The 12,989-nt window shown below is 45.1% G+C and overlaps 1 protein-coding gene across 7 annotated transcripts in view; it reads right to left on the minus strand.

Annotated features, from left to right (window-relative positions):
- The window catches only part of FN1 (fibronectin 1), a 53,518-nt gene that overhangs the window by 12,408 nt on the left and 28,121 nt on the right, over positions 1-12,989 (minus strand). For 4 of the 7 annotated variants that reach the window (XM_035331923.1, XM_035331924.1, XM_035331925.1 and 1 more), the window contains exons 22-33: positions 12,369-12,537; positions 12,016-12,102; positions 11,114-11,305; positions 8,543-8,815; positions 7,314-7,496; positions 6,234-6,323; positions 5,381-5,650; positions 5,044-5,160; positions 4,452-4,616; positions 3,627-3,782; positions 2,740-2,853; positions 788-1,057 (exon numbers count right to left, since the gene is read on the minus strand). In XM_035331923.1, coding sequence (XP_035187814.1) covers positions 788-1,057; positions 2,740-2,853; positions 3,627-3,782; positions 4,452-4,616; positions 5,044-5,160; positions 5,381-5,650; positions 6,234-6,323; positions 7,314-7,496; positions 8,543-8,815; positions 11,114-11,305; positions 12,016-12,102; positions 12,369-12,537 — 2,086 coding nt within the window. The remainder of the gene's footprint in view (positions 1-787; positions 1,058-2,739; positions 2,854-3,626; positions 3,783-4,451; positions 4,617-5,043; positions 5,161-5,380; positions 5,651-6,233; positions 6,324-7,313; positions 7,497-8,542; positions 8,816-11,113; positions 11,306-12,015; positions 12,103-12,368; positions 12,538-12,989) is intronic. The other 3 variants (XM_035331927.1, XM_035331926.1, XM_035331928.1) reach the window with 3 other exon arrangements.

Here is a 12,989-nt window from a genome sequence, read left to right on the forward strand (position 1 = left end):
ACAAAGGTGCTACCACGACATGCCTGGCACTGTGCAAGCTTTGTAATTAATTCCATATTGCTAGAAGTAATTGTATCTCAAGGAAGAGTTTCCTTTTCCTTTCTCATAAAGGACTTTTAAATGTATTCTGCTCTGGGTTGGATCAGACTGGCACATCAGGGAACGCAGTCTCCTGAACAGAGAATGCCCTGTTCTTGTGGAGGTGACGTGAGTACAGGGTGCGGGCATACACACAGGCTGCAGTCCTTAGGGCAGTGCCAGTGAGGGATCCAGAGGCTCTGAGAGATCTCAGTCAACGAGTCTCCAAGCTTTTCACACTGATCTGCTCCATGAGGAGGTGAGGACCCTGGGGGATGAAAGCTGCCCTAATCTCTCTGGTTTTAGTAACTGCTTCTGGTCACAGGGCCCCCAAACCCTACAGACAAGACAAGGGTGTGGTGAGAGGGTATTCCTGCCAGGCACTAGGCTCCCTGACTAGGGACTGAACATTACCAATCCACTCGAGGACTGAGAAAAGGCTAATAAGGTAACATCCCTCCTTTCCCTGCAATCTGCTTCTTCATTCCAGCTGGTCTTTCCTGCATGCTCTGCCTTCCCCAGCGCACGCTGCAGGCCAGCTCAGCTGGCAGCCAGCTCTCCAGTGCCAGCTCCGCGTCTCTCAGGAGCAATCACATCCCCTTTGCTGTCCCCAGGGCTTCCCCAGGGCCGAGCACCAGAAGCACACTTTACCCAACAGGGCAGAAGCCACCGCTGCCATGGCCTGCTGGGCGTGTAGTTAGAGGTGTACCTGTGGACTGGGTCCCAGTGAGGGGCAGGCTCTCCATGTCATCGTATATGGCAACGATATTGATAGTGTACTCAGAACCTGGCCTGAGGCCATGCAGCTCAGCAGTGTCTTCTTCGCCACCTGGGGCCGGCAATAGCTCATGGATTCCATCCTCAGGGCTTGAGTAGGTCACCCTGTACCTGGTGACTTGCCCCTGCGGGCTTTCCCAAGCAATTTTGATGGAATCAACATCCACCTCAGTGAATGTTAGTCCTTTAGGGCGGTCAATGTCTGTTAGGCAAATTAACGGTAAGAGGTTAAGTGATAAAAAGCAGGTTGTGGGTGAGGAAAATAAAAAGCTTCTCTATTACATGCAAAGCAGTTTTCGGTTTTGCGCGGGCGAGAGGGTACTTGATTCTCCTCTGTGCTGCACCTTGCACACATGCTTACACCTGTGCAGAGTCAGGCTGACAGTCTGCGGGTGCCAGACAGCAGGAAGGCACTCTTAGCCTTGTTGAACACCTTCACGGCAGCCAGGACACCGATCTCTACCTGCATCTGAATCCCCTTGGCACTGGAACCCCCTTCAGACAACTCGAGCAGCATTAAGCTAGCTTCAAGTGGTCAAAAGGAAAGAATTAAATATCTGGCTATCTCAAGACCTGTTTCTGTGAGAGCCAGTACGTGGTGGCCAGTGCTAAAGGCAGCCAGACAGCCCAGCTGACTCGGTAAGTTTGCGTTCATGCTGTGTTAGCTTTTCACTATCGTCAGCTGCTGTGCGAAGCACCAGTCCGAGGAGAATCAGTCCCACTATTTTCTTTCATAAATTAACATCCAATTAACACACTTATCAAGAAAATTACTCAGTATATTATATTTTAAGATATCAGTTAGCAACAAAAAACTTTTCAGTTCTGTATGGAGTGCACAGAATGTCCACAGGTGCAACTGGGTGATGCACACGCTTCCTAATTAGACCAATTAATTAGATTTTCTTAAAAAGATTTGAGCTTGGTGCTAGACTGCAAGGTAAGTGAGCCTTGCTCCATACAAGTCTCCTGTGGCTACCACAGAGCTATACCCATCTGTTATAAATAATAAAAGGAACTATAATTCCATTTTTATATTGGATCCAAGTTATGCTCGTCCAAAAGATTGCAACTTTTTTATTTGCCATGTTATGTTAGTCCTGAATTTTCCATTTTCTAGTTGGCAAAGATGATTTTTTTCCAGGAACTTTTTGGTTTGAAATAGACGTGAACTTTCCCCTTCTCTGAAAAGCTTCAGGGAAGCAGCTGCTGTCTTTAGGACAGTCCTGCAACTATTTGTGGCTGAGCTGTGGTTTTGAATGCAAGCTTGAGCACAGGAATAGCGTATATGGAAATCCCTACCTCAGAAGTGTCCCTGAAAAAGGCACTTTACATCAGAGGCACCCTTCTGAATTAATTGCATGTTCCCTCTTGCCTCCCCTGTGCTCAGAGCAGTACTGTCCAGGCACACAGCAACTGTAGGGTGGCTTCTTTTTCTTTTGGTAGTGCCTAGTCACCAATTCTTGGTAACTCATGCAGTTTCCTTTACTCCTTTGCAAAGGACAAATGCTCCCAAGCTCAGTCCAGTCCCTTAACAGTAATCACCTTTGCCAACTAGCTCCATAAAGGAGATCTTCGCACATTTTTTTCCACTGATTGGTTGAAGGCAAAGCCCAAAGAGACTTTGTGGCTTTAGTGAAAGAAAATCAGAAGCACAGCATTTTGTGGGGTGGAGTTGCATTTTGCCAGCGTCTCGGGAAAAAGGACTGCATTTTTGCCAGCATCTGCAATTTAGGTGCGTGGTACTTATTGCAGGGCAGGCCACCTTGCATTCTCCTGGGAACAGGGCACCTGCCACTTGGTTTCACCGGGGATGTGGTACTACATGGTAGATTCAGACATCAATACATAGCAAGTTTTGTTACCGCAAAGTGAAATACATACTGGTGACAGCTGTCTCCACCAAGGGGAGGCTCTCTCCGTTCTGATTCTGAGCGTAGACACTGACCATATACTCAACTGTGGGCTGCAGACCTTCAATAGTGACTTGTGTTTGATCTGGCAGGAAAAGCACAATATTAGTCCGTCTGCAGCTGCACAAAGCTGCAGAGAACTGGCCTCCAAGCAGTCTTGGATGAAGGGCCTGTGTTAGTCATTTCACGATTGAACATCAAAATGAGACAAGTCTGACACATCAGGTTTAAATTCTGCTTGTGCTATGCTTCTCTGGCAGTGAAGGACACAGCATCTGCAATATGCACCTGCTCAAAGGCCCCACAGCTCAAAGGGAGATTAACAGTAGAAAAGGCAGGATCTGACCAGTTCTTGTTTTCTGCAATAGGATTGACCATTAGCCCAAATGCAGCACAAGCACGCCTGAGGGATGAGCTCTGCAAATCCCACAAAACCTGCTGCCCGTGTTCCTGAGTGCTGGCTGGCCCTCTTTATGGTCACCAGATCAAGAAACTAAGTTCCATATGCTGTGACTAATGGACAACGTGACCCTCGGAAGGATTTTGGTGGAAATTTTGCTGGATGGTGGAAAATCCAATAGCATTCACTTAAAAATCCAGATATCTCTCAGATACACTGAGGTTGCCGAGAACAAAACTTTGCAGCAGAGTAGCATCACAGAAGTGTCAAGTTTTCAGGGCAAAAATGTGCCCTAGCTTCTGCTGGATGAAACTTCAGTGAAGTTAGCATGATGGAAAAAAAGTGCAAACAGGAAAATGTTTGGTTTAGAGCATATGCCTAGCACCTCATGGTGCTGATTCTACTGGTCCAGTCTTGCATGCTTTATAGACCTGTTGAAGAATGTCACGTACTCTTACCTGGAGGGACATTTTTAGTTTTCGTGGGTCCATGGCCTTTCTTGGGGACAGCTGTCACCCGATATCCTGTGACGGGGGATGTTGAAGGGAGCCATCTGATGCTGATGCTGTTGTCCTGGACATCGGTAACTTGCATCTGGGATGGTGTGTCTATTTCTGGGGAATAAAAGTAGGTTTTCTGAGTACAATGCTACAGAAAACCCTCCCTCCACAGTTACCTCCAGGATTAATTTTATTTGTCAGAACAGAAAGCACGAGGGACAAATAAATAGCAGCATGTTAGCCCAGAGCAAAAAGGTCTTAACCATGCTGTATGGGTGACAGACCTCATATAAAGGTTAGTTGAGGATTTCTGTTGTTTTTAAACGTTACTAAATGCTTTCATTTGCAGCTACGGTAGGAGTAGGATTATGCTAGATCCAGACCAGGAGCAAGAAGAGAGCCCTGGAGTTAAAAATTCAGGTCTCATTGCAATCACAGTGCACCAGAAGCACCAGAGTTGAGCCAACCAGGACTTCTTATATGAGAGCCCAGCAGGATTTCCACTCCACAAAATATTGCTTGTCCCCATCTGGATTCCACTTGGTTTCCCTCCTCCAGAAGTCTGTGATCCCCTTCTCTGTCAAGTAATTATCATGCTGGGCCACCATTATAGGCAGCTTCATAGAAAATGATGGGCTTAAAACACAGCCTAGGGCTTCTAACAGAAACTGGGGATCAGTGACAACTTTGTGGGAGTAAGCCAAAATAGAGCTTTTTTTGTTGTTGTTGTTGGTTTTTTTTGTGAAGTTTTTGCTGGGGTTTTGTTGTACAGACAGGTCTCACCTGTTTTGTAGGTGACAGTAACTGGCTTGCTGCTGGCAGGGCTGTCTCCACGACCGGTTACAGCATACACGGTGATAGTGTAGTCCACGCCAGGTTTGAGGCCAGTGATGGTAGCAGTGGACACGGTGCCAGGCACTGTAAACTCCTGTACAGGGCTGCTTCCACCTAAAGAGGATAGGGTGGAAAAAGAAGTGTAATGGATCTCTTCAAGTACACATTTTCAATCATAAGAAAAACACAGGACAATCTTATATGCATTAAGTTGAAAAGAAGATGATGTTGATTTCAGTGAATTTTGTGTCAGTTTTTTTCAGTCCAACCCAATGAAAAATTAAATATGCACACAGAACCACCTCTAAAATGACTGGAGTGCTCCAAATGCTCCTTTTTGCGGGGCACAGATGAAGAAAATTTGCTCTCCTGCAAAAATAAACCTTGTATTTGACAATCTTCCTTGAACACGCTGCAAAGATCTCAAAGAGAGGGGTTTTTGTCTGCTGCAGTCAAACTTGTCTTTGCTATTTGCTGTGGCTTTCTGATAGCCTCAGTCTCGATCTGCTGGTCTGCAACTACCAGAGCAGCTTGCCCTCACCTGTTTCACCGTAAGTGATCCGGTAGTATCTGACTGTCACTGCAGGAGCATCCCAGGAGATCACAAGGCTGGTTGGGCTGGTGGGGGTAACTTCCAGGTCCCTTGGAACATCAGACACTAGAAAGAGAAGGGAGAGAGTCTGAACACGACGTACATCAGTTACAGATCACACCCATCACACCATACTTCTCTGCTTCTTATCTGTCTTAGTTCTAGCCCCATGCACACATCTACAAGTGATGTATCATATCTGGTTTTAACAGCATCTACCTCACTAGAGGACACCCAAAATCCTCGAGGCAACTTTTAGTCAGCTTACTCGTCCCTCAAGGCTTACCTGTTGTTTGCTGGCCAACCAAGGGCACGCTCTCCTCCCTGCCATTGATGGCGATGATGCTGACCACATACTCAGTCCCTGGGATCAGGTTGGTAAGAGTGATGGAGTTCCGTGAGGGGGGCACGCGGTCCTCCTTGGGCTTGCTAGGACCATGCTCTGGGTGATACCGGATTCTGTAGCCAGTGATGGTGGCACGTGGAGCAATCCAGTGGACGGTGAAAGAGTTGGCAGTTATATCCGAGAAGTCAAGGCCAGTGGGGGAATCGAGACCTGGGTATTTCAAAGAGACAAGAGACTGAGCTCAGCTGAACTAATCTTCACCACTGTCTTGTTGCGTGAAGCTCATTACCATGACTCTGCCATATCTTAAGCCAAACGCTATTCAGCTGTGGAACTAAGCACACACATTCAGGATCAAAGCAAGATAAACAAATGCTGGAACACAGCTGCAGGAAAGTGTATGGCAACTTTGGTCAACATCTGAAGTCTTCTCTAAATAAGCAGTCTGACTTGTTTTAATATTGGTTCTTACACAGACAGCACAACATAAAGCAGCACACAACCAGCAAGCTTTGTTACTGCTGTAAAACAAAAGTCGGATACAATAGGCTCTGCCTGGGCTCATTCTATGGGTGACCCATAGACCCCTTCGCCAGGGTCTATGATGCTCTATTTAGAGCCAGAAGTTGTGGCTCACACTGAATGAGATATTAGACATCCTAGTGTTTCCCAAGTTGTGGATCTGCATTGCTCTTTTATATCTGATGGTCTGTCAACAAGGTGACCACACAAGCAAGGGCAGCATGATCAACTTAATAGATGGCACTAATTAACACATGGTTTGTTTAAGTACCTGTTTTCTGGATTCCAGACAAAGGTGCACTCTCATGTTGCTCAGAAACACTGTAGACTCTCACAAGATATTCAGTACCAGGAAGCAGATCTGTGGAGTTAAAGTAAAGAGGTTTAGACATTTCTTTACTAATGACTAGAAGTCACTTTAAAAGTTATGCAGTTTTAATTGTGTTTATGGGGATAATCGAGTTTTACCTGATGGAAGATCCAAGCCTCCAGGACAGTCAAACTTTAATCTTTTTTTTGTGGCATTAATCTTTTTTTTGTGGCATTACTGTTGCTGGAAATGTTTTAGCCTGAAGGAACACGGTATCCTTTATCACCGTGTTCTTACGTTGTGGGGACTGGCTAGAAGCAATGAGTTTTCATCACAGCCCCTTCTAGCTGTCTAGTTATGTACCAGGGTAAAGCTTTAGCTGATATAAACTGAAACAGAGCCAAGGATTTTCAACACAGCTATTCTAATTTACATGAGCTTCAGATCTGGACCCTTATTCTAAAAAGGACTACTGTCTTTCACTCAACCAATCCAATTCCAGGATGGGGAAAAAAAGCCTTGAAATAAAACACAATGTTTGCACCAGCAAAAATTAACTCAGTTTTTGAAAAGTGCCCAAGATTTTTTGCCATGCCCCCTGAAGTTCCAAACAGTATTTATCTTCTGGTCCCAAACATACAGAACCAAAGGAACAACGACCTTTGGCACATTCTGATCACCCCCCCAAACCTCTGCACTATAGGTCCTTGTCTTCTTTGGCAAACTAGGAGAGTAACATGTATTTACTCTTAATACCTAACCAGGCTGCAAAGCAAAGCAATTACCCCATACTCTGATTCACCACCGTCCTTGGACTGATGGGAAAAGCTTTCCTGTGGTTTGCTTTTAACTTGGGTAAAGCAAGTAGCCAAAATCCACCTGTGTGAGTTTGCATGAGGCTACTCTGACATCAGCTTATATCAGCTGGGAGTTTGGCCAGTTATACTTACAGCAAACAGTTTGCCTTTTCCCCTCATCTTATGCCACATCTCCACCCGTATATAAAGGGCCTCCTGTATTTGTCTTATGTGATTCTCTTACTTGTTAAGATCACCATGTTGTCTGAGGGTGAAATTGTCAGCTCTGCAACATCTTCCTCCTTCTTCACAGGTGAGTAGCGCACCAAGAAGCTGCTCAGCACGATGGAAGTTGGTGCAGTCCATGTCACTCTCATAGTATCAGGCCCCACATTAGTGAAGCGGAGATCAGTGGGAGGAGGCACAGCTACATAGCAAAGAACAGATATCTATGAATCTTCTCTGATACATAAAAGTTGATCGAGACATGTTCAGGGAGTCACTAGAGAAAATATCTCATGCAAAGACTACGGTGTCAGATCCATGCAAAAAGATTTCTAGACTACATTTGGTTCTACTACAGGTAAGAGAAACATATGCCTGTACTGCTGTCAGGCTCCTTTAGCCTCCTGGCATTTCCCAATACTTTAAATATACCCTGCGGGGCTAAATTGAAAGCAAGGTAGCAAGTTTCAGTAATGTGCTGCTTGCAGCTGGATTTCGTATTACAGATGTGGAGCCAAGAGAGGTTTAAAGTTGCCATACAGCAGCTTACAGCTGGAAAAGTCATCTCATCTAGAATTCATACATGCACACACAGGAGAGGAGAGGGTATACCACTAATTTCCTATGACTACTTCTACTTGTGTTGAAGGATTTACAGCCTCCGGATTTTCAGACACAATAGGATTTCATGCAAGAACCAGTTTTCAGCTCGCCTTCTGCCCATGCACTACAGAGACCCTTGACGGTGTGACATGGCTGTCAATGGCATGTCCTCAGGGAGTGGTGTTTCATCTGCATCCTTTAGGGCATTGTGGAAAGAGTGGGGCCACCACTGAAACAAACTGCTAGAGGCTCAAATAGCTCTCAAGGCTACAGATAAGCTGGAGGGTGCCTGCTGAACTGCTTCACCCTTTGGCACGCTGATTTTGGGGAACCACAGTTTAAATGTCTGGTGTATATACAGCTCATGTTTCACACTCTCGATTCCAACTGGATCCCAGAAATCCGAACGTGAATGAGGCTTGCAAGCCTGCAGCCATTCACAGCATTAAACTGCCTCAAATTAGAAAATTGAGCAGTGCATGTCCAGCCCCAGCTGCCATTTAGAAAAGGCTTAAGCTGGGTTTTTCTGTCTTTCCCCCAGTGAGTGGCTCAATTCCTCTTTGGACAAAGCCCTGTCATCCCAACAGCTAGTGACAGCATGAAACACCGTCCATGTCACAAAACACAGAAGTTTTCAAAATTCACCCGTTTGCTGTGTCAGAGTGGTAGGGGCGCTCTCTCCGCCATTAATGAGTGTGATTACACTGATGTCGTAATCAATGCCCGGCTCCAAGCCTGTGACTGTGTAGTATCCTACTGAGGAGTCCACAAAATCTTCAAAAATAGGGACACTTTCTCCTGCCGCAACTACTGTGATGCGGTACCCAATAATGGTGGAGGCATTTAACGGGGTCCACCTCAGGCCGATGCTTGAGTCAGTTATGTCAACAAAGCTTAGGTCAGTGAGCTGGGGCACCTCTAATGAGTTAAAGAGCAAATGGGAGAGGCAAAGACATACAGAGGCAAAAGAAAGACAGGGGAGAAAAAAGCAGTGTTCATCACTATTAACATTGACAGAACTGTGGAAGCAATTGTGGTGATATGAAGACTTTCTCTTAGGTTTTGGGGGAAAAAGGAATTTGGGGAAGGGGAGGGTGTTGGGGTATTTTTGCAATTTATTTTGTACCCTTCTACACAGTCTCCAGCTGCCTCACTGGGCAGACAGAAGCTGAAACCCAGATTCCCCCCAAACAATGTTATTTCAATTCAGACATACAATTTTCAAAAAGCCCTGCAACAGGCCAAACACTGATGAGACAAAGAACCATCATTTTCTGACAGGAAAAAAGCACACCCCAATTATTTTTTCCAAGTTAAAAACAAAAGAACAAAGTTTATTAATGTATAAATAAAACAAGCTGATCTGAAATATTAGTGATTGACCTAAAGATTTTTTGTCTTGTTCAAATGTTAAATTTAACTTTTATCATGGGGATCCAAAAAATATCAGCCCCTTTGAAGGGGATGAATTGGCCTACATCACCAGTCAGTGAGAAACAACACAAAGCTTCAGTGAGGATCACCCAGTATCCAAGCTACTTACACTGGACTTGCAAAAAAGTCTCCAATACCTGTAATGGCTTGAGGGTCTGGCCCAGAATTCCTCAAGTTCTACTTACCACTAACTGCTGCCAATATATGTGCTAAAAAAAGATGATCCAGAACAGTGAATAACAAAATACTTTTTTGAAAAGATGACAAATAGTTAAAAATGAGCTTTAGATGGTAAGTATTCTGTAAGAGTGAGAATTTCCCCATGGTCAGAGGTTATGCCTGGCACATGGTGTGGCCGAGAGGCTGACTTGATTCATTGGCTAAGTTTTTCGAAGTCTCAGGACTGATCTTCTGTAATGACCTTCTAGATATTGCCTACGTTTCCATATGGCCAATGAGCACAGCTCTTCCTGTAGTTTTTCCTATAGATATTGTCCCTAAAGCAAAGCTGTTCTTTTCCTGTATGTTAAGACCAACAGAACAAGGGTGCGTGTGTGTGTTAGATGCATCTTTAATCTACCATGGCCAAACCTTCAGCTGCTCAAGTCAATAAACTGGTATTGCCTTAAATCACAAGATTTGGCTGTATAACTTTATCCAGATGATCCTGAAATCAGTGGAATATCTGCCTCTCCTCATTCAGGATCAGACACTGGTAGGCAAGTCAAGATTCAAGGCTCAGTATCAGTTCTGTTGGACTGTTACATCTTAGCTTGAAAAGGAATTATGGGAGAGTAATATTGCAAGAGACTGACTGGCTTTAATAATAGTGGTTACGTTCTATTTTACTGTCCTGCCAGGACAAGAGGGGAAAAAAAAAAAAGAAAACTTATTTTACAGAATAGATGCCAAAAATACCATTTTTCTGTAAAATCATTGTTAATCCACATGGAATGCATGTATCATATCACCTTTAAAGAGTGCTAAAAGCCAGAGACATACATTCTTAGCTCTTTCTCACACCAGAAGATAGAAAAAGAGCTAAAGCTATCACTGCCTTAATTATGCAGTATCACAGTATTAGTTCACTCCCAGGGAGTATACAGCACTTAAGTGAAGCATGGAAATTTTAAAGCAGTGTTATACAAGCAAGCAAACAGTAGCTGGCATCACTTCAGGGCTGAGCAGAAACAAAAACAAACAAACAAGGCCCTCACAAAGGAAAATGAAATGAAACCATCTGGGGAGATGGACATTAATTTTGCTACTGTGGCAACGGTAGTTTCTGCAGTCATCTCAGCATGTAATGGGAGATGGCACAGACCACTTGTGTCCCAGAAGTGCTACAGGAGATGGGCATTTCAGCCTCTGCTCTCTTCTCCATTGCACTGATCTTCTGCCACTACTGCTGCCAAAGCTTCCTTTGCTTGCATCCTATTCATACCTCTCCTTACCTACTTCCTATTCCCACTGGCTGTGCTCCAGATGCTGGGGCACTGCAGGGTCAAGTAAAATCCCTGCTGCTCTCCAGCTCAGTGTACTGCTGCACCAGCCCCATCTCCTTAACACCATGCTGTCTATGGACAGAACCTAGGCTGCCTACACCAAAGTGGGTATAAAAACTCCTGTCGTACCACGGCACACCGATATTCTGGTTCTTGAGACTAAATCTGAAGTCTGAGCCCTCTACCATCAGACTAGCTGGAGTTCTGCAACGTAGAGCTCTCTGGCTTAACAATTTGAGTTTTAAGTAGCTAAAACTGCTGCTCATCCTTTTGTTACCTTGTGTGATGGTTTTGGAGATGGGGATGCTCTCCTGCTCATCCTTGACTGAGTAAACACTGACGTTGTACTCCACACCCGGGTTGAGGTTTTCAAAGGTGCAGGTAGTCTGATCTGCACCTACTACTTCCTCCAAGGTGGAGCCCTGCTGCCCGTCGGTAGGAGCAGTAGTCACTCGGTAGCCACTAATTCCTGAAATACAGATATCCAGCATGCAGTAAACTCGTGCTCTGTTTATATCAGGCATCAGTATAAACATCTGAGGCAGACATTATATTTCACAAGTGATTTTGCCACCCTCAGCCCAGCAGGCAAGAGGTTCCTTTGCCAAGCACCCTGAAATGAGCTCTGGGGGCACATCACCCTCACAGCATTATTTCACTTCCCAGTGAGATCTTCCCAAACTCCAAAATCTCATGACACATCAAAAAGAGATACATCTGCTGAGAGTGGAGTTTTCAAAAGCCTTTCAATCCTTGTTTTATGGGAGCCAATTGTACAGCTCCCAACAGATTCTACAGGGGAAGATCTTGGAACACTTTCAGAAATCCCATGCTTACTCTCAATGGCATGAACTCATTCTTCACTGCCAAAAGTCTTTTTTGGGTCTATTTTGCCTTCCTGTTTAAACACCAGTTAAAATATTTGAAGAAATCCTTCAAATCCCCACACCAGCTGAAATGATTAAAAGCATTTTAGATACCATTTTACATGGAATGCAGGTCACGAGAAGTTCTATTGCAACCTATACTTAATTGTGAATTATATCCTTGGACATATCCAAAAAACATTTTTTTTTCCTTAAATGGCTCAATAGCAAGCTTCCCACCAAGATCTTAGGCACTGTAGAATAAACATTACCATTCTGGTGCAGGGGGTTCAAGCACAGCGCATATAGCTACCTGGAGTTGTGCTTCTATCCCAGGAGACTATCAGGATTCCAGTATCGGGATGGGGCTCCAGGCGCAGGTTGGTTGGTGGAGACAGGGCTGCAAACATGCAGAGAAATGAATCATTTATGGCACTGAGAACCACACTAGCTCCCTCAGCATCCCTTCCCCCCACATTCTGTCCTCACTCTTCAGAATTAGCTAAATATATTATTCTGAAGCTGTGACCCTACGTTGCATGAGCTAGTGCTACTGTCACCCAGGCGAAGACACCTTCCAGACCACAGCAGGAAGAAGAAACTAGGACTCCCAGAAGACAGGAAGCAAGGGGAAGGAGTAATTATGGAAAAGCAGAAGTGTCATACGTGTAGTCACTCTCCTGATGATGGGAGTCTCTCTCTCCTGGCCATCCATCAGGACTGTGAGGCTGTAGGTGTATTCCACTCCCGGGGTCAGGCCAGATATCACGATGCTGCCAGAATCAGAGATGACCTCCCGGGGAGCCTCTCCACCTTGGCTTGGGCGCACACCCAGCTGCAGAGAAACAGCAAAGTTTGCTTTTCAGTCTCAAATACTCCTGTCCCAGGTAATTATCAGCATCCTGACTTGTCATCCAACGCGAGGATCATGGGTCTGCATGCTTCACGCCAACCATTAAGCCTGTAACTTGTTTTAGACAGCCTGAGCTCAAGCTGAGTTGCTTCATATCCTCTGGTTGGAAACCTGACCTTCACAGCCTTCACGGTCCTACCAGCAAACTGACTGCAGAAATAGGTCCCCCACAAGGGACCACGAGGCCTGTAAATAATGTGTCCCACTGAGGAACGTGACATGAAGAGGACATACTTGGGTCAGCCTCTCACCTGCCCCCTGTAAGTGGCACATTTCTTGCACCTCTTTCCTTTGTGCAGTGTTCACTGCAGTCCATAGCTATCAGCTGTAATCAGTCCTCCCAATTGCAACGAAGCAAGAAGTAAGACACTAGA

Source organism: Oxyura jamaicensis, chromosome 7, assembly GCF_011077185.1.
Source record: "Oxyura jamaicensis isolate SHBP4307 breed ruddy duck chromosome 7, BPBGC_Ojam_1.0, whole genome shotgun sequence".
Lineage (NCBI taxonomy): Eukaryota > Metazoa > Chordata > Aves > Anseriformes > Anatidae > Oxyura > Oxyura jamaicensis.